The sequence below is a fragment of the Durio zibethinus genome, chromosome 15 (genome assembly GCF_047325235.1).
Source record: "Durio zibethinus cultivar Kanyao isolate XHJ-2024 chromosome 15, ASM4732523v1, whole genome shotgun sequence".
Lineage (NCBI taxonomy): Eukaryota > Viridiplantae > Streptophyta > Magnoliopsida > Malvales > Malvaceae > Durio > Durio zibethinus.
The window spans coordinates 5180711-5203116 of NC_143176.1; the positions used below are offsets into that span (position 1 = coordinate 5180711).

Consider the following 22406-nt stretch of genomic DNA (forward strand, 5'->3'; position numbering starts at 1 on the left):
AATCAGGCTGGACATTATTCATCTTTAATAAGTCACTTAATAGTTGTTAGTTGTTACCATATTTAGAGTCAAACAATAAAACTCAATAGTACATGACTGTCATTAATCCTTTAAATTTTGGAAGGCCAAGCTGAGCATTTCATATTACCCATTAGGAATGCTAACCAATAATTTGCTTTAAAAACAGGGTTAATAGAAGGATGCAGAAATTAAGCATACTTATATTAAACATTTATTAGCTAATTGAAACCTATTTTTCCTTAACAATTTTGTCTGATTTGGTGTCAAAATACCAAAAAATCTAAATAATAATAAAATTTTATTATCCCTTACAAACTCTTAAATGTGTTCAATAATTTAAATAATTTTAAATATGTCATTTATTGATAGAATGCTAAATTTTTAGTTTCAATGATCATTGTTTAAATTTTGGTTATTTTTAAGTATAAAAAATTAATTTATTTATAATAATAGCTACCAATTAATGATAATTTTTTTGTAAACCCAAAATAAGTAAGACAAAAAGAAGTATTTTGCCAATGAAAAAATAATGAACCGAGAGTGGCAAATATGATGGATATAAGTTTTTCAACAAGAAATGTAGAGAATTTAATTCTTTTTTTTTTCAAAAGAGAAATGAATGATGAGTATGAACTAATTAATTGCATTTCCATTTACCAATCACAACCCCCTTAACCAATGCTATAGTTTTTTATTTAAAAAAAAAATATTCATATATCAAGTCAAATGTCAATGGTATGATTAATTTTATAAGTCACAAATTATGAAAAAGTAAAAGAAAAAAAATCATAGAACTTTTTAAGAATAAACCAAAACTATAAAAGGACAAGCAAAATTATAACATAATAAAAGGCAAATATAAAACTTCAATCTCAAATATATTCATTAAACATAAAAAATAGAAAAAAAAAAAAAACAAAGTGAATAATCTAAATATAATGCAATAATATAAATAATTAAAATTTTTAAAAAAATCAAGTTGAAAAATTCTCATATCAAAAGATAAATTTCTAAACCTCCACTAAATTATTCAATATTTCTAAAAACCACCCAAAAAAAAGTTTCTTATTTATCCAAAAAAAAAAAAAAATCCTCCCACAAAGCTATCAATTACCATGTACCAAACAACACCATACTCAACAAGACGCTAGCTGCTAACACCATTACACTTGAATAAGTTGCAGTGTTAGATGACTTGGAAGGCGCCGGAGCAGGCGAGTACTCGTCGGCCGGAGTGCCTGTTTGGCTTCCAGATGGTGTCTGAGAACCTGTTGGTGATGGAGAACCAGATGGAGAAGAAGTAGACTGTGGTGGAGCTAGTGGGGTTGAAGTTGGTACCTGAACAGGGACATTGGCAGGAAATGGAGTTGAAGCTTGGGGTGATGTCGAATATGGAGATGGAGAAATGTGTGGGGATGAAGATGGTGTTGTGGAATTGGGACACAAAGCTGGAGATGGAGATGACGTTTTAGGAGGATGTGCAATGGGGTTATGAGCCATTGGAGAGTGTGATGGTCCTGAAGATGGAGAATGATGTGTAGATGGTGCTGGTGCTTGTTTCGGAGTTGATACTTGAGGAGGATTTGCAACAGGGCCATGAGGCGTGGGTGAGAGTGTTGGCCCTGAAGATGGTGCTGGCGATTGAGATGATTCTTTAGGAGGTTCAACAATAGGGATTGGAGATGTAGGAGCCAGAACTGGCACTGGAGATGATGCTTTGGGAGGATTTACAACAGGGCCATGATGCCTGGGAGAGTTTGCTGGCCCTGGAGATGAGGCTTTGGGAGGATTTGCAACAGGACCATGATGCTTGGGAGACTGTGCTGGCCCTGGAGATGACGCTTTGGGAGGATTTGCAACAGGGCCGTGATGCTTGGGAGAGTGAGCTGGCCCTGGAGAAGATGCCTTGGGCGGTTCTGCAACGGGGCCGTGATGCTTGGGAGAGTATGCTGGCCCTGGCCCTGGAGACGATGCTTTGGGTGGTTCTGCAACGGGGCCATGATGCTTGGGAGAGTGTGCTGGCCCTGGCCCTGGAGACGATGGAGACGATACTTTGGGTGGTTCTGCAACAGGGCCATGATGCTTGTGTGAGTGTGCTGGCCCTGGAGACGATACTTTGGGTGGTTCAGCAACAGGGCCATGATATTTGGGAGAGTGTGCTGGCCTTGGAGATGGAAATGGTGATTTTGCTGGAGGCTCGATTACTGGAAAATGGGACTGAGGAGGAGCTGCTTTGGGGGGATGAGTTGATGGGGACCATGGGGTTCCATTCCTCTCAGCCATAACAACAGCGATCAGTTTCTGCCCCTTTTGGCAATGACCCTCGTTGCCACTGATGAAAAAGAAGGGACCAGAGTGATGAAAATGAAGCATAGAACTTCCACTTGTCATTTTCTTTATAGGGTTCTTTATGTTGCAATTGAAGTAATCATATTTATGTACCAACAAAACCGAGTCTGATCCTTTCTCATATTTGAAAACTGCCCATACCAGAAACATAATCCATATACCAAAATCAAATCAAGAAACAATTGAACATAAAAATAGTTATGAAAACTACATTGTCAAAATATTGAATCAAAGCAATCAGAAAACGAAAGACTTACAAAGGGTGTCATTGACTTGAAACCTTTGTCTACCAGCCCATTCATTGTAAGTGACTTCAGGCTGCAAAACCCAGCCATCTTTACCACCAACAAAGAAGATTCTGACCGCATCAGAGAAAGAAAGAAGACAAGCAAGGAAGACTAAGAAAAGGCAGAGAGATTTCTGAGGTTTCATATTGAGAGATTACAGACAAATATGATTTGTGTTATGAATATGCCTTCATATATAGGCAAAGAAACAATATGCGAAGAAGCTCCCAAGACAGCTCTCTCAAACAAAAAATTCTCGATTATGGAAGTAAAAGATTCTCGGGATTTCGATTGATGCGAAAAAGTAGTGAAAAACTAAGACTAAATTGCTAATAATCTGCTGAAGAAAGGAAGAGTAATTTAGGTAGGAATAGTATATGGTACGTGTTTTTATGAACTCTGTTAAAATCAAAGTTTAAAATTTTGTCGTTGCAAAACAATAGTTGGAATCGAACTGTACTTTTAGAATTTAATGCAGGAGGGCGAAGTATGGTATGATTTGGAATCTAACAAAATTAAGGTGTTATATTTCAATTTAGAACTAGAATTTGATATATTATCAATACAATTTTTTAATTTTATCAAAAAAATTAAGAAATTAACACGTGTTTTATTTTTTAATTAATTTTTTAAACATACATGGAGAATATATGTAACCCTAGTAATCCATAAAATATAAAGACTACAATATAGTATATGAAATAATTTTCCTTTAATTTAATTATTTTTTATCATCCAAAATCAATTTATGAGCCTTACCAGTGGCCAACTCAGCAGTCGCAAGTTTAGCTTGACTGCACGCAGATGATGCATGAGTGGGCCACGGATACACTGGGATGGATTAATTGTTACTGAAGCATGAGCAGGCTTTGGCCCCTCTAAAAGTTTTGACAACACTCAGCATATATATAAATATATATTAAATAAGTTTAATTTGAATTGTTGATCTTTTCTAAATTAAAATTATTAATTTTATTTATTAATTTTTATTTTATAATTTAATTTCATATAAATTTTTATTAAGTAATAAAGAATTTCATAATTTAATTTTATACATTGCAACTTAGGAGAGGTTAAAATCATATTGTTATTTCTTTATTTGTTATACTCACTAATTATTATTTATAAATCTTCAAATTAAGAGATTTATTAGAAATTTTAAATCATAAATATGTGAACTTAACAAAACTTAAATTAATTTTTTAACTTTTTAATCAAGAATTCAAATTTTCAACAAAGTGCCAAAAATGTTTTTTTTTCTCCTTTCTTTATAAATTACTACAATTTCTCCTCTTTATTTCTTGTTGTTCTACAATTTTTGTCAACAAAAAAAATTAATACCACTTAATAGAAGATTTGATTGTAACTTTGAAACTCAAAGTTTCCACTTTATTATTTAAAAAGTACATTTATTTTTCTTGTTTTGATAAAAAATATTATTTAATAATTGATTTATTTATATTTTTAATTTTACTTTTAAATTATCAAAAGTATAAAAAATTTTAATAATTCATTGAAAGATTGTGTAATTAGCAATTCTACTATTAATTTGAAAGTATTTATACTCTTTAAAATTGACATAATAATATTGTTATTTTATAATTTTATGAGCTTGTTTTTTTTTTTTTTATTATTAGTATATTGCTTATCTCTCTCTCTCTCTCTCTCTCTCTATATATATATATATATATATATATATGATATGTCTTATGAAAAATAAAATAAAATATAGTATTAATTGATCCCAAAATCAAATATTTAGATATGCTACTCCCTAAAAAAAGGACTGGGTCAATAAAAGAAAAGTTAAGAGTCCGACAGGCTTTAATGCTGAAATCAACCCTTAAAATTATATTATTTTGCTCTAAAATCGGAATTGAGGAGCATTGCTATAGAAAGTAGGATGTTCATAATTTAATTTTAATAAAATTAATTAATTGAATTTATTTAATTCAATTAATCGATCTATTATTGAATCAGTTTTGATTTATTATCAAAAATAATTTTGAAACAATTTTAATTTTTGATTAATTCAATTATTAAATTGAATTAATCAAGATTTTAATAAAAATATAAAAAATTTAAGCATAAAATCAAAATATTAAAAAAACAAATCATTTCATTTTATAAGTTATTAGAATTTTAACTTAAAACTTTGATATTTGAATATTTTGTTAGATAATTTTATTTAGTTTGTTTCAAATATGAAAAATTAGGAATTTAAAATATAATATAACTTAAATATATTTTATTATTTAGTTAATTTGAAATTAACTGAAATAAATTTAGTTGATTAAATTTTTAAAATTGATAAATTTAATTCGATTAATTAAAATAAAATAACATAATTTAATTAATTTAATTTGAAATTAACGAATGAATATCTCTAGTAAGAACTGGTTCCATAATAATATCTTCTACTTCTTGTGGATATAAGCCTGAAAATAGAAAACGAAAACCCTTTTACATGCTTTGTGTATAGAAATGTTCATCACATAATTATCTCTTACATCGTTCGTCACATAATATGTCTTTTATTGATTTTTAGGATCATACAAAAGGAATTATTTTTAATTATGTGAAATTAGAGCCTACAAAAAAGACTGTTGTTTAATTTCTTTCTTTTCTTTTCACATTTGTTTTCTGAAATTTCCTTTTAAATTTTTTTATTTCTCAATGTTTGTTTTCTGCCCTCTTGAATATTTTTTTAATACGAAAATCAAACTCCAAAAGGAAATCTCTTTATACAAAAACCAAACTGCAAGACTCTCCTAGGTCTCTACGAGTTTCTCTCTAGGGGTCTGGTGAGAGTGTCAATCTCGTCGGAAGTTTGGTACAAGGTTGTCTGTTCTAGATTTGCGCAGAGAGCTTAGGGGTGAGTCTCGTTATCGTTTCTGTAGGGAAAGGGTGTAGTGTTACTGATAGCTGATGGCGGAGGAACTAGAGGACTTATGGGCAACGTTTTCATTGACGGAAGGGAGAGAAAAGCGAAGTTGTAATGAGATAGGGTGGATTGAGTCCACTGAAGCTGAGGAGAAGGCTTGCCCCATGGGGAAGATTATGACCGGAAAAGGGGTGAACATGGAGGCTATGAAAATAGTTCTTCATAGAGTGTGGAAACTGTCTAAAGGATTGCAGATAAGGGAGGCTGGGGACAAACTGTTCCTTTTTCATTTCGTAGATAAGTTAGAGAAAAATAGGGTGTTGATGACGCAGCCTTGGACGTTTAACAAATCGTTACTTGTGATATAAGAGTTTGAAGGTTCAGTGCCAGCCGAGGCTATAGACATGAAATGGTGCCCCTTTTGGATCCAAGTGTACGGATTGCCCCTGAATATGATGAATAAACAGGTTGGTATGGTTTTAGGTGAATCAATGGGAGATGTAGAAGAAGTGGAGGCAGGCAGAAGGGGATGATATTGCATGGGGAAAATTTTTGAGGATTAGGGTTAATTTAAATGTTAATACTCCTTTGAAGAGAGGGACACGGGTTGCAGTGACAGATGATGGAAAGGATCTAGTTATGTTCAAATATGAACAACTACCAAATTTTTGCTTTGTGTGTGGTAAATTTGACCATCAAGAAAAGGAATGCAACACTGCGGGATGATGAAAAGCAGGAGGGGGCCAGTGAGGAAAGAATATGGAAGGTGGTTATGTGCAGAGACTCCGAGGATATGAAAGGATCAGAAACAAGTGATGGCAGTGCAAATTCTTCTTCTGGTTCACAAAGGCATGATCATGCCCATGAAACTGCTAAGCCAACAGTAGAAGCAGTCAAGGGTGGTACAACTGGAAACAGCCCCTGTCGGGTTAGGGTTCCTGCATAAAAAAAAAAAAAACACGTGGCAGAAATGAGAGAAGTGAACCGAATGTTGGAGAGAGGAACCAGTGTCCTGCCGAGATTGAAGCCACTAATGGGGTATTGGATTGTGACGGAACAGTGAATGGGGAAGCTAAATTTTCGCCAAAATTAAATTTGTCAGCGGGGTAGAAAACGGTGGAGAATATTGGAGGACCATAGTGCTTATTCAAGGGGTGAACAATGATGGGCTAAATGGGAGCAGAGATAGCAGTGGGCTAGAGGGAAAGCCAAACCTCACGAGAGTCCATAAAAAATGGAAAAGGGCCGCAAGGGACATTAGAAAGGGAACTAACACATAGTCTATGCTGGAAACTATATGTCTAAATGGAAATAGGAAACGGGGTTCTACCAGCTATGTTAGAGAGGGCGATGAGACTAAAACAGCCACAAAGAAGATTTTCTGTAATATGGAGATCGAGGGAAGTAGTGACATTGAAGAAACAACGGCGGAGGATGGCTTGGGTGACCAGTCTTATCGACAATAATGAATCTCTTAGTATGGAACTGCCGAGGGTTGGGGGTTCAAAAAAAAAAATGAAAGTTGGATATGGTACAGAAGATTAAGACATGCAAACATGCATGTGATTTCAAAATTTTCTCAAAATGATTTAGTAGTTAGTTTACCAAAATTGAAATTTGAAAATGTTAATGTTTGTGATGCATGTGCTCAAGGACAATATAAAAAAAAAGTTTCTTTTAAACCTAAAAATTATGTTTCAACTACTAGATTAGTTCAATTGCTTTGCATTAACCTTTTTGATCCTATTAAGACAATAAGCCTTGCAGGTAAACAATATGAGTTTGTTATTATTAATAATTTCACTAGATATACATGAGTTTTTTTTCTTGCATTTTAAGAATGAAACTTTAGAAAAATTCATCACTTTTGACAAATAAATACAAAATGAAAAAGAATATTCAAATTTTAGTATTAGAAGTAATCATGGAAGAGAGTTTGAAAATCTTCGTTTTAATGAATTTTGTAGTAAAAATGGTATTAACCATAATTTTTTCGCTTTTAGAAATCTTTAACAAAATGGGATAGTAAAAAGGAAAAATAAAACTTTAGAAGAAATGGCTACAACCATTGTTTTGTGAAAATAATTTATCTAAATATTTTTTAGCAGAAGTCATAAATACTTCTAGTTATATCATAAATAGAATTATGATTAGACCAATTTTGAAAAAAATCCCATATGAACCTTTTAAAGGCAAAAGGCCTAATATAAGTTATTTTCACCTGTTTGGTTGTAAATACTTGTTTTGAAAAATGAAAAAGACAATATTGGAAAATTTAATGTGAAAAGTGATGAAGGCATTTCTTACAGTATTATCTAAATTCAAAAGTTTTTAGGATTTTTAATAAAAGAACATTGATTGTTGAAGGATCTATACATGTCATATTTAATGAATCTAACCCTTATTCAAGAAAGGTTTCTCTTGATGATAATGATGCAGATATATTTCAAGAAAATATTGATGATACATCTCATGACATTAAGAAGAATAATCGAAAGAAAGATGATGAGTTCCTAGAGAAACAACAAATTGAATAAAAACCCAATCTCCTTAGAGAAAAGAAGTATGTAAAAAATAATAAGATTATCGGTGATCTATCTCAAAGGATGAGAACTAGATTTTCTTATAATGTATGTAATTGTATAGTTTTTCTCTCACAAATTGAACCCAAAAACATAGATATAGTCTTAGGAGATGATCATTAGATATTGACTATGCAAGAGAAATTGAATCAATTTGAAAAAAACAAAGTATGAAACCTAATACCTAGATCTAGTGATCATCCCACTATAGTTGCTAAATGGGTTTTTAGGAACAAAATGGATGAAAATGGCAATGTTGTTAGAAATAAAGCTAGATTAGTAGATCAAGGATACAACAAAGATAAAGGAATAGATTATGATGAGATTTATGCTCCGATTACAAGATTAGAAGCCATTACGATGCTATTGACATTTGCATGTTTCAAAATTTTCAAACTTTTTCAAATAAATGTCAAAGATGCCTTTCTAAATGGTTTCATAAATGAAAATGTATATGTAGAACAACCTTTCGATTTTGAAAATCTACATTTTCCAAATCATGTGTTTAAATTGACAAAAGTTTTATATGATATAAAACAAGCTCTTAGAGCTTGGTTTGAAAAATTGTCAAAATTTTTTATTAAGAATGGTTTCAATAGGGGGAAAGTTGATATTATTATCTTTTTTAAAATAAAAGATAAAAATATTCTCATAGTACAAATGTATGTTGATGATATCACTTTGAGTGCAAATAATGAATTTTTTTGTCAAGAATTTGCTAAGATCATGTAAGGTGATATTGAAATGAGCATGATAGGAGAACTCACATTTTTTTTTTGGGTTACAAGTGAAACAAACAAAAGATTGCACCTTCATCAATCAAATCAAATATATAAAAAACTTGTTCAAAAGGTTTGGAGTGGAAAACTCAAAGCCATATTTAACTCCTATGAGCACTTCAACAAAGCTTGACAATGATGAGTGAGGTAAATGTATTGATTCTAAATTATATAGTTCTGTGATAAGTTCATTACTTTATATTACTACAAGTAAACCCGATATAATGTTTAGTGTGTGTTTGTACGCTAGATTTCAATCATTTCTTAAAGAATCACACTTGTCGTTAAACGTATATTTAGATACTTTAAGGACACCTCTAATTTAGGTTTATGGTATCCAAGAGATTTATCTTTTGTTTTGCATGCTTATTCCAATGCATATTTTGGTGGTTATAAAATATATAGAAAAAGCACTTCTGGTACTTGTCAATTATTTAGGAATACACTCAAATCATAGTTTTTTAAAAAATAAAATAGTGTTAATCTACAATCGAAGCTGATTATGTAATCACTGGTAGTTGTTGTGCTCAGGTATTATGGATTAAACAACAATTTGAGGATTTTGGAATGACTATAGATCAGATTCCCATTAAATGTGATAATATTGATGCCATAAATCTAATCAAAATTCAATTGAACACTTTAGAACCAAACATATTGAAATAAGGCATCATTTTATTATAGATCATGTTAAAAAAGGTGACATTGTGTTTGAATATGTTGATATCTTGAATCAATTAGTTGTTATTTTTACCAAGCTTCTTGATAGAGATAGATTTTGCACAATAAGAGGTGAATTAAGCTTGATAATTGCTCCTTAAAATGCATGTATGATGATTTTCTTGATTGTTGATGGTATGCTTGTGACTTGAACAAGTTTGTTTATACTTGAATATACTTATTAGCTTGTTTAAATAACGATAGAATGAAAATAAATTCATAAGTATTTGATGAAGTCATGCATTGTGATCATATTTGTGTAGTCATATGAAACTTATTGGAAGTGGTCATATTGCATATATTTGTTAGAAAAAAATGTTCAAAAGTTGTTTCTCTCTCTTTCTATATAAATATATATGGTTTTATTTAAAATATATATGATTCTATTTATTTTAAAAAATTATGGTTTCAATGAAAAGTAGCTAAATTGATCAATTTGTTGCCTTATTCAATTGATCGGTTTTGTAACTAAAACCAAAAAAAAAAAAAAAATCCAAAACCGATCGATCCCTTAAGGGACCTAATCTTGGTTCTTATTGGGCAATAGATCATGAGCCCTTTTAATTGTGAAAGCTCCTATTCCTCTTCTTCAACCTTAGTCAAGCCTCTTATTCTTCTTTTTTCTTTCTCAAACCCTAAAAATTCAACCCTTCAATTCTTTTAAAATTCATCCTCTTTTAACTCAAAAATTTCTTGCAAATTTCCTCTTACCTATTTGATTTCTTGCAATTTCATTTTTAAATTTCTACAAAACACCATAAAATCTATCATTTTCTCTTCTCATTTAACAAATTGATCCTTTTTGTGCCATCACTTAAATATCTTATTTTAATCATTAGTTTTGGCTTTTTCAATATATATTCTCCATTATTACTTATTTCAATCAATTTTCTCATCAATTTCACAAAATCCTACATCTATCTATTTACCCATATTCTTAAAGGTTATCTAATGAAACCTAAAACTAGACCACTCACTATTTTATTAGCTATACATGAACATCCTCATAGGAAATGTTTTAGTATGCCTTCAAAACCCTCATTCAATTAAAATTTTAAAAACCCTATGATTAAATATAAATATGAGGTGAATTTTACTCATTGAGATATTAAGACAGAAAGGGTAACCAATGTTGACTTTTTACGTTCAATTGGATTTCCATATATCATTGCTTTTGAAGAATTTGGCCGGATTGATTATTTGAGCATGGAAGGAAGTGTTTTTAATAACCTAGTTAAGAATTTTATAGTAATGCTACGTTTATTGAGATTGATGATTAGGGAAGTCGATATTATGCTAATAGATTTAGAACCTATAGAATGGGTAAAGAAATTATTGTGAGCAAACAACTTTTGGCTAAAGCTTTTGTGCTAGAGGATAAGGGAGATACAAACACTAGATGCAATGCAGTTGGTGTAGCATAAGATATCTTTGAAGATGATTTTATGATGGCTACCCCCATTCAAGCCTTTAGGTTATCTATGCAAAATAGGTTGTTACACTTTATTGTTACTCATGTGTTAGCACCCTATGGAACCCAATACTCCATCATTAGAAAATAAGATTATTGGTGGATCGATAAAATCAAACATAGAAAATTACCTAAACTTGTGCATTTTATATTCAATGATATGATAAAGGTTGTTTAAAATAGAAAATACACATTGGTTTATAGGATAACAATTAGAAACCTACTTAAAAACTTGGATATCAATACTAAAAATGATCGCAAGATTGTATTTAATGATCCTTGTAATGTTCTAAAGATATATACACTTTATTCTATGGGTTACATACAAAATACAAATGATGTATGGATTAGAAAATATGAAGTTACACTTGAGTAAGAGAAAGAACAAGATGATAATGTTGAACATCAAAAAGGTCTCTTTAGTTCACCCTACAAGTTTTTATAGCACAAATGAATAGTTTACATTCAATGGTCAACAGTTCAATTTGGTACAAAATAACTTAGTCCGGTTCAATTCAATAATGGTTCAAAGAAGTAGTTGGGCGGTTCAATGGTTTGGCTTCCTTAAAGGTAAAACGACGTAGTTTTACTTTATAAATAGCCTAATAAATTAAAATTTTTATTATTTCTTTTTCCTCATCTCTTCAGACTCTCTATTTCTCCCTTATGATTCCCAGTTGCCATTGAGTCATTAACGTCGTCGTTGGCTGCCACACTTTGTTGTCATTTGACCACCATTCAAGCTTAAATTTTACTTTGAGGCTTGTTTTAGTTTCCTCTCTTACATAATCTAGTTGGTTTCTTTAGAAACTCATAGGATCTATGTAGATCTAAAATCAAAGTTGTGATTTTCTCATTTTTCTTTTTTGCTCTAATAGTTGTTACTTCAAGGTATGTTCTTATTTTTGCCCTTGGCTACCTCATCACCGAATTTAAAGACTCGAAACTGCTTGGAAAAGGAACAAACCAAAACCCAAGGAAAAAATTTTGTTTTTTTGTTTCTAGTTTTCTTCTCATATTTGATTTTGCCTTGCTATTTCCTTAGCTTTATGTTGGTAAAGATTATTGATAGTGAACAACTAATGATGGCAGTGAAAAAGAGAAAGATCTAGTTATTGAAAGTGGTGGCAGTATTTGTTCGAGGGCAGTTTAATTGGTCTCAGTTGTGGCAGTAAATAGTGGTGAATAGTTTCTTGAAATTTTATTTGTTTTAGGATCTAATTGTGAATTATTGATTAAGGCTAAGACTTTGATTGTGCTTGTTTTTTTCTATTATGGTGCTTTCTAAGTTTTGCACATTTTTTGTCTATAGGTTCTCTTCTCATTGCTGTTAGGAATTATTGTATTGCTCTAATTGATTATTGCCCTAATTTTGCTTTTTTTTTTATTCTTATGTATATCTTTTGATTTTCCTCTAATTGTATTGTCAAGCTCTGAATTGCTGACTGTATTCATTGGTTGATTCTTTGATGTTTTAGGTTGGTCTAGGTATGCGTTTATGTTGTGGTTATGTATTTGTGGTTTTTGCTAAGTGAATTAGGGCTGAACGAATTGATAAGGAAGCTTTTCGATGGGTAGTTTGCTGCTGTGTGTGTTTTTGAAAATTATTATAGTAGTTTATATTCGGTGAAAGGTTTAGATATGGGTTGTAGATAATGGTGGTAGTAGAGGGAAATAGTAAGCTAAGATGAGTAGTGGTGTTTTAGCTCTCTGGTTAGTGATGGTATTGGCATAAGGAGCTTTGTGTTGAATAATGGTGGAGTGAGGTGGAAAATGGAGTGAAAGAGTGATTTCAAGTTGAGCTACTAGCCTCTGTTGGTTGTCGATGGCTATTTAAATAGGGAGATTAACCCTAACTGATATAAGGCTAGATGAAACCAAACTTCAAAATTTTATGTTATCTTCGAAATGATAATCCCATAGTTTTATCTTCCAAAGGAAATTAATCTAATCCCAATTTCTTTCAAAAACATGATTTATCTCTCTAATTATTTGAATTTTTTTATTTTTTTATTCTTTTTTGTGATTTTTATCTTTTCAAAAATAAATACTAAAAAGTAAGTAAAAGAACATGAAAAGAAAAGAGGAAAATGGATTCTTACTTTCAAATAAAGTCCAATAAGATAATCAATAGCCCAATAGAATAATTAACACCAAAAGATCAAAATAAATATTAACTTAAACTAAAATAGGCTAATTTGAAACCCAACTAAAGTTAAAACTAAAATTATATTAATGAGTCGAGATAAATGTTTTAGGGCTTAAAAGTAAAAATTTGGACAAAATTCTGTGTCTACGCTTCCAATAACAAGAAAAAAATATATATTATATTTGAGATCTTTTAATATAGTATAATTACATTAAAAAGTGGTTTATTTTGCAAAATAATTGGATATAATTTGTAAACATAAACTAAACTAAACTTATAAATGATCTTTCATTGATATGAAATCAATTACCCATTGTGTTTTGAAAACTAATAAAAAAGTTAAAGATATTTCCTTTAAAGATACCAAAAACAACATTTATAAACATGGGAAATCAAAATGTTATTTTTTTAAAAATTTTAATAATTACAACAATAAAAATTAATTTCAAAAACTTGGATCGATGACCAAATATTTACTAATTTACTCTTTGGTGATTAGTATTATTTTTCCTATTCCTTTTAAAACAAAAATGTTAGTAAGAAAAATAACAACCAAATTATCTATAAATAAAGGGTTTAAAAGCAAATGGTTAAAAAATGAATATAAAGAATTAAAAAGATTATTGCCATATAAGATGGGATAAAAAAGGGGTAACATTTGAAGGACATGGTACTTTTTAGAACAATAAACAAGAAAATTAGAAAGCATTATCTAATAACATAACCATAGGAGTTTTAAGCATTGGAATAACTTAATTGGTGTTTGGTAGAAAACATAAATAAGAGACTAGAAATAATAGAAAAAATTTTGATTTTAAGACGTAAAGAATACTTTCTTAAGCACAATTATGTTTTTAGGACACAATAGAGTCTCAAACTCTTCAATTAGTAATAGTAAAATATTGTTATACTAAAAGATTTATTTCTAATGAATGAGTAGACATAGATTTCTATTCAAATAGTTATAATCATTTGTACAATTATGACTTATATGAACAATCATCCATTTATATTTAAATAGTTAAGACCATTTGTTATATAATAATTATTTTTGTTCAAATATAACTATTCGAAATATGAATTAAATTAATACAAAAATTAAGCCTATTCACCAATAACTAAGTCTTTTTATCTAACGTGGGATACACCATATTCTAAGTTATCAACAATCTTCTACTAGTTTGGATATTGGTTCTTAATTTTTAACTTTTATACAAATAAATATTATGAATATAAGAAGGTACATTTCAATTTAATACTTTAATTAGCATATATACCTTTAAATTCTAGTAAAGTTAATGGTGTCCCACAAATTAAATCTCAACTCTTAGTATTAAATTGAAGATATAACACACATAATACTCACGTATTCTTCTGTTAAAGGTTTATAATCGCTTTAATATTATTATGGCCATATGCTTATCCTATTAATAAACATTTATAAAAGAGATCCCAATTCTTGTTGTTGAAACGATGTCACTTTTATGTTTATATAGGTAGAGTTTCCATGATGTTTTCATTACTTTAGACATTTAAATAATTAACTTCAATAAGAGTATAAAAACTCGTCATCATCATGAAATAGACCACACTAGTTTCTAAAATTTGAATGGTTTTTATTGGTGTTTAACAAACACCCAACTATAACTTATTTTTACCTATTAAACTTTGTAATTAGTGGTTACTAATTCAAAGTTGAGTTCTCATTATTGGTGTTTAATAATAAAGGTTTCAACCCATTCTACTTATAGTACTACTAACCAAATGTCTTAGAATTCAATTTTTTTTTTATGGTAATTACCCCCACTTGAGATTAAATCTCTTATATAATCAATTTATAGGCTAACATGTCTAAATTTTTTATTTTGCGTATCATTTATATGCTCTAGATATTGTTGTCTCATTCTTATCATTTTACGAAACAATTGGTATTGGTTGTCACAACAACTCTATACTCATTAGTATAAAATTTTTAACTATTCTATTTCTACACTTTTATCCATCTTTAATATAATTATTCTTTCAATAGAATTAGATAAACTAAATAGATAGACCAAACCATTTTTGTCGTTTTAAAATATTTAAGGACTCTTTTTTTAATGATTTTCCATTAATAAATTCTACTAAACTTATTATCTTGTATAATTTACATATAGTAAAATTATACTCAAATCTTACAATACTATGGTGGTAATTTTATTTCTTTTATTTAAAATTTATAAGAAACCATCACCCTCACCATGTGCAAATGTACATTCTTTTATTAAAGAATATCTCATTTAATTATCAAGATATATATATTTTAATCAATTTACTATTTTATTTATCTTTTTACTATTTAGTGATTGTTATTATAATAGGAGGCCAATCAAACCGACCTTTAGTGAAAAATAACTAGCAAGTATTTTATATCTTAATATTTTCTTTTCATAAAAGTTTCAAAACTTTTATATTTTAAAATAATATGAGAGTATACATCAATACGTATGATATCAAATATAATCACTCTCAAAGTTATTTTCTTTTAGTATACTTGTGCTTTATATAGTCTCATTTTGAGACTTTCATATCAACTCATGGATACCTATAAAATTATTTTATCATGAACACTAAAGACATATCCACCATGGTTCATGTCATTAAGAACAACTATAATTTCATGTATAACAACATAATACTCTATATAAAATTTGTGTCTAAATTATCAAATACATGAAACTTTCCATCCAACAAATAGAAAGCATTTTAACTAGTTACAAATAATTATATAACTTCTCCAATTGGATTGAAGTTATCTTCAACAATATGTTTATTTCTTGTTGAAACAATATTATATAAATTAAATAACTTGAATCATGCATTATTCTCTTGTCAATAAAATGTAATCATATAATATGGATCATAAAATATGATTTTATGATAAGAACAAATGTACTTGCTTCTTTTTCGAAAAGATTTATAAAATTCACAATTTTCTTTTATGCCTTCAAAGAATTTTTGAGAATTTTATCATTTTGATTTTGATAACCATGGTCTTACCAAAATATAATAAGGCTATAAAAGATTTATAATCAAAGCTAGCAAATAGAGTCTGCCCATTTTACACTTATCACCATTCAATGACATGATCAAGAAAATCCACATAAGACATATCATAAAATCATGAATCATAAATTAAATAATTTAATTTAGAATAAAAAAATTCAAAAAGTATAGTCACTACAAAAGCCAAATTCAATAAAACTCAAAGTTTTTTATGGATTGTTAACGTAAATTCTTTTAATAAAATATAAAAACTAAAAAGATGAAAACAATAAACTTATCTGATTTATTTCACGAATAAACCATTTGGATATTTGAGATTTTTCATGCATATTTCAAAAGTCAATTTTACCAATTTCTTTTTCTTGTATTTTTTTTAAGCGAATATAAATTTCACATAATTGTCTTTACATTGTTAGTAAAATAATAAGCAAATAGAAATAATAGAAAATAATTTTGATTTTAAGGCGTAAAATTAACACTTATGTCTTTATGATATAATAAAGTCTCAAATTCTTCGATCAAAAGTAGTAAAAATGATTATACTGAAAGATTTATTTATAATGAATGAATAAATATAAATTTCTATTCACATGGTTATAATAATTTTTATAATCACGACTTATATGAACAATCATTTATTTATATTTAAATAGCTATAATTATTTGTCATATAATAATTGTTTCTGTTCAAATATAATTATTTAGAATATGAATAAAATTAATATAAAAATTAAATTTATTCACCAATAATTAAATCTTTCTATCCAATGTAAATACACCACATTTTAAACTAATGTCAGTATTTTAAAACACTTAAATAGGAAAAGATTCAACTAATTACATAGGAGTTTTTGGGCTGAAGAACTTTCCTATCACTCTTGAATCTAGTATCTTTAAGGCTTCCGTAGATTTGGTGCAACTAGGTGCCTTGTATTGGCTCAGAGAAGCTCCTTTGGACACATAGTAATCCATTAGTGCATCAAAAGTTCCTTGTTTTACCACCCTAATCTCCAAAGCTGCAATTGCATTTTCTTTCCTATAGATTTTATAAATATAATTCAACGACTCTTCCATTCTAGAGCAGCATTCTACCATTATCTTTGGATCAACCTCTTTGATATTGTTGCCTTCTTTTCCCTTCAGCTCCCAAAATAAGACATAGTGACCTGGTGTTGAAGAAGTATCACCATAGCTAGTAAACCCTGTCAGGATGAATCCGAGCGGATCAAGAAGAGTCTTTGCTTCGGTCACTGCCTTCAAGAGGTCTGCTTCGCTTGTTTTATCCGCATCAATACTTAGAATAACATTTTGCCTCTCCACAAATCGGAATTGAGGTGTATTATTGTGGAAACCACTCACCATAAGAATGTCTCCAACTCTATATCGATATAATCCTGAAAACAAAAAAATACAAGGAATATCATTGACTAGATTAGATCATTATCTGACCCATTTATGTAGGAAATATAATATAGAATTAGGACATGGAATTATATTAAATGGTTGGGGTGTTTTTATGATTTAAACTCGAAGGTGGAAATTTTACCTGCAGAAGTTGTGACAAGTAGTTCATAAAACTGACCAGGCTTCACATTTAGAAGATCAACAGGTTCGGTATCTTCATTGTGGGTCTTCATTTCTACAGATTCATGGTGAGACACACCATCAAACTGAGCTTGATCTTGAGAAATTGTTACACAGTCTTTCTTCATTGGAAGAAATTCAAAGTAAGCCATGTTGGGGAGAAATGTGTAAGAGACATCTGAAGGCTTGCTTAGAGGTTCTAAATTGATCCCAAAAGTAGCTTCTGAGCTACCATAAAGGCCTGACACTAAAGGGAGCCCTCCGCCATAGAACTCAAGTTCTGTAGTATATTGACTCATAACGCCTGTAGTAACTGCACTGATATACTTTGCTTTAGGCCATAGCTTTCTGATTATTCCTTCCCATGATTTACAACTGCATATTTTTTCTATCGAATGAGCCATTTCTGGATTAGGGTTCATGATCAATGATGCTGCATTTCTGCATCCTGAGTCAATGATCCAATCGCTTATTTGACCTGTTTTTATGTTAGAGCATAGCTCTTGCCAGTAATCTTCTAAAAACTTGACAGCTCTTAGCACCGTAGATGCAAAGATTGAGCCAAACGTGACAACCTCATTTCGTTGTATTAAACCAGCAAGCAATTGACAGTACATGCTCTGTTTGGTGTCTGAGCAAAAGATTGTCTCAATAGGGCTTGTGTAAAGCTCGGACAAATTGTTTCTGAAGCCGCTTTCCTTGAATCTACTAGTTGAGACAGATGTTGCCCTGAGGCCAGAAGGAGTTTCAATCTCTGGTTTGGTAAACATAAGTTCCATTATTTTACCGGCTTGGTCTAATTCACCAAAGTGCCTGTAAATGGATAAACTGAAGTAGTTAGTTTTCGGATTCTACTCTTGTAAATGCTCTTCAAAGCGGTTTTGAAGCCAGTATGGAAGAAAAGCAAAGGAGGGCTTAATTTCACAACAGTGTTTCAGGAGGATCTAATAGAATGGATACCAAAAATGATTGAATCAATTGTGATGGGGAGATTCATATTTGAGTATGATTATTTCATGTTAAAAGAGAAGGATATGTGCCTGAATATGATAGCAAACAACTAAAACCAATGATAATTTACAATTTTCTTTGAATGAAATTAATTAATTTTTATTCAAAAATCCAAATTAATTAGAAATAGTTCTTGTATCAGTATGCACTCTAGAAACCAATTTCTTAAGCCCTAAACCTAAGTCCACTGGAAAGTCTAACATGCCCACTATATCACCAGACCCATTACTTGGAACCAAGTTGTTAATATCGTGTTAGACAATATTTTGATTTTCTTTAAAAATATGATATATGTTGATCCCAATTGTTTTAGCATATTATTTTAAAATTTTTGATTTAATATAAATATATTTATAAATATGCATGAATTTGTGTATTATAATACTATTAATAATTTACAAAACAAATATATAATATCTTTAAAAATTAAATAAATAAAATTTAAAATATAATAAATAATATCATAAATTTTTTATAATATTTTTAAACGTTACATTTGATCATATGATGTTTAAATAAATATTTTTTCATACAAATATTAAGATAAAAACAAAAAGATGAAAAAAATTAATCTTGACTTCATGATTATTAAACTTTAGAAAGGAAAAATAATTGTTTTCTTGAAAGAGATTGAAATACTTATGAACTTTAGTTTGAAAAAATAAAGTATAAAAGAAAACAAGTGGTAATAAAAAAATAAAAAAATTAATTTTTAAGAGTTATTTTATCATTTAATTTTTATTAAATTAAAAATAATTAAATAACAAAAGATAAATTAAAAATTATAAAATATATTTTATATTTACGCATTGATCGAAATAAGTTAAACTATCGAAATTTATTGAAATCAACCAAAATCAACAAAAACAATTAATATTATCTAAAACTAAATTCAATACAAAAAATAATTTTTAAGTGTATCATATTTAAATATAATTGAAATGTATCGATCAATATTACCTATATTGAAACAAAATTAACAATTGAAACTCCAAACTTACAAATAATTATATTATCATATATAGACACTAAACAATCTTTTTTTTTTCCCTGTTGAAACCACGAGACAAAGTCACCAATATTTCCGGCCACTAACATAATCGGACACTGTAGTGTAACGGGATTTTTTTTTCCCATTTAGAATCAAGGAATATAGATGATTTTCTTCATGTCTGTTTATGGGGACCACACTAATTTATGATATATTATCCATTTTCACTTAAATATTTAATGATTTTATTTTATTAAAATTATCTTATAAATATAAATTTATATCTCTACATATATATTATAATGTATTTTCAAAATATTTTGATATAAAAGTGAGATGTTACAAAATTATTAATCAATTAATAAAAAATGATTTTTTCATGCAGCAGAAAGAATGTGGCTCTGTGGCATTTTAATCTACTGATCTATCAGTGTATAAAATTGGCATTCACACGTACACACACACACACACACACATATATATATATATAATTATAAACTGTAACAAGATTGGGGCTCAGTTTCTTACTTTGTTATCACAGACCGTGCCAAGGTAAGAGATATTGCCCATTTGTTAGCAAGTTCATTCGTGGCAGGTATCAACTTTGGCTGCCCTCCTGAAGTCCCACTGCTGCTTATGATCAAACAGGATTGAATTAGGAGGAAGCATGAAAAAAAAAAAAAAACAGTGGAAAACAGAAACAAAAAATTTATACCTTCGATAGAACTGAGTGACAGGTTCAGCTAAAAGGGTATCTGATGGCCCCCCATTAGCAATCCGATCAATGTAAGGCTTCATATCTTCATAAGTAACAATGGGTACTTTTTTTTTGAAGAGTGTCTTGTCAGTTTGGCCATGGAGGAATCCCCTTAAATATTCTGTTCCTGCATTTCTCCTTAGTATTTCCCCCAGTACCTGTTCTTGAATTTGCTCAGCATTTGTTGTCAGTTCCTCCATCATTACGATCATCTTTAGCCCTGCTTCGTACTCACTTCTTGCCATCAAACCTAACAGTAATTTCAAGGCTGAAGGGTGTTTATATTTTACTAGCTAATTGCAATAGATCAAACAACTGGTGATATTGAAAATTGAAAGCTGGCAACATGAAGCAAGTAGCAATGGCCTATTTATAAACGTCAATTGGACATATTTGGAAAATTGCAATAACAATGCCCAAACGTCAATATTGAATAAGCTTTATTAACTTAATTTTCTTGCTTTTCTCATTTGACACGTTTCAAAGAATAAAATCTTAACATATGCTTTATAAGGTGATAAGGGACATTCTTTATTAAAAATTATTCAAACGAAGTTCATATTGCACATCAATAAAAATAATAATCAAAATGGCTCAAGGTTCATCGTCAACGAAAATAAAAGCACCATGGCCAACACTCATGGCTACAAAGTACGACTCCTGCACATGTGACCAAAGTTAGTATATCAATGAGGTTAAGGGGGGAAATAAAAGAAAAAAAAAATAGAGAAGAAAGAAAGGTTGACCCGGTCCTACTAGCACACATGAATTTTACACGACGGAAAAATGTCACATCATTATCTGAATATATTTCAAAATTCCATGAGCATGCCATGTTATCGAAGACACATTCAACTGACGTAAATCCCTTCATGCGTAGGACAACGGATCTACGACAGTATGAAATTCACGTATAGTGATAATGACCTATGGAGGGGGGCCAAAGAAAGAGAGAAACTCTAATGTTATGTTAAAATTTAGGTGCAAATGTAAATTAAAATCAATTAATAATAAGTGAAGTGTCATTAGTTATATTTATATATCCAAAATATCCTAATTTAATTAATGCGAAGTTTTCTTTATATCCACTCGAATGAATTCAAATCACAATCCAATAGTTCAAAGACATAAAAAATACCAAAAGAAAGAATAATAGGCCAAGCTAAAGCGTGGAATTAGATTTTATTACTTTTTTTTTTTAGTTTATTACACTTTTTGTATTTAAATTTTCAAAAAAAAAATTGTATAAATTGATATATAAAAAAATAAAATGTATAATTTCTACTTTAAACTTTTAAATAATATATCATTTTAATGTAATTTTTAATATTATTAATTTAACTTGTTTATATGATATCTAATCATTATAATTTTGTTATACACATGTGATTTGTTAAATAAAAATATTAAATATTTTATAAAATCTTTTATGTGGATGTCATGTGATAAAAAAAATGATTGATCGATATTAGACAATTTTTATGGTTTAGGTAAAAATTATATTTTTTAATTTATATTAAAAAAGATATTGACAGTATATGTGGTGAAAACGTAATTTGATTATATTAGTCAAATGCTACATAATCATAGATATAAGCTAATATGATTAATGGAATTAAAGTTTATATTAATATGGTAAATAATTTAAAAGTTTAAGGTGTAAATTGTATATTATTTGAAAGTTCATTATGTAAATTATAATGTTTATTTTTTATTTATCAATTTATATTTTTTTTCAAAGTGTAATTAATTTTTTTTTTCTTTTCATTTTATACG

The 22406-nt window shown here is 29.3% G+C and overlaps 2 protein-coding genes across 2 annotated transcripts; both read right to left on the bottom strand.

Annotated features, from left to right (window-relative positions):
• Positions 1–1131: 1131 nt before the first annotated feature.
• Positions 1132–2842, bottom strand: LOC111301947 (uncharacterized). The gene is made up of 2 exons (XM_089744210.1): positions 2628–2842; positions 1132–2528 (listed from the first exon to the last, which is right to left on the bottom strand). The coding sequence occupies exons 1-2, from the start codon at positions 2800–2802 to the stop codon at positions 1132–1134; spliced, it is 1572 nt and encodes a 523-aa protein (XP_089600336.1). The 5' UTR covers positions 2803–2842.
• A 14163-nt stretch (positions 2843–17005) lies between these two features.
• On the bottom strand, positions 17006–21308 carry LOC111302321 (indole-3-acetic acid-amido synthetase GH3.17-like). Its single transcript, XM_089744454.1, has 4 exons — positions 20589–21308; positions 20402–20503; positions 17834–18684; positions 17006–17681 (listed from the first exon to the last, which is right to left on the bottom strand). The coding sequence occupies exons 1-4, from the start codon at positions 20873–20875 to the stop codon at positions 17125–17127; spliced, it is 1797 nt and encodes a 598-aa protein (XP_089600580.1). The 5' UTR covers positions 20876–21308; the 3' UTR covers positions 17006–17124.
• Positions 21309–22406: the final 1098 nt, after the last annotated feature.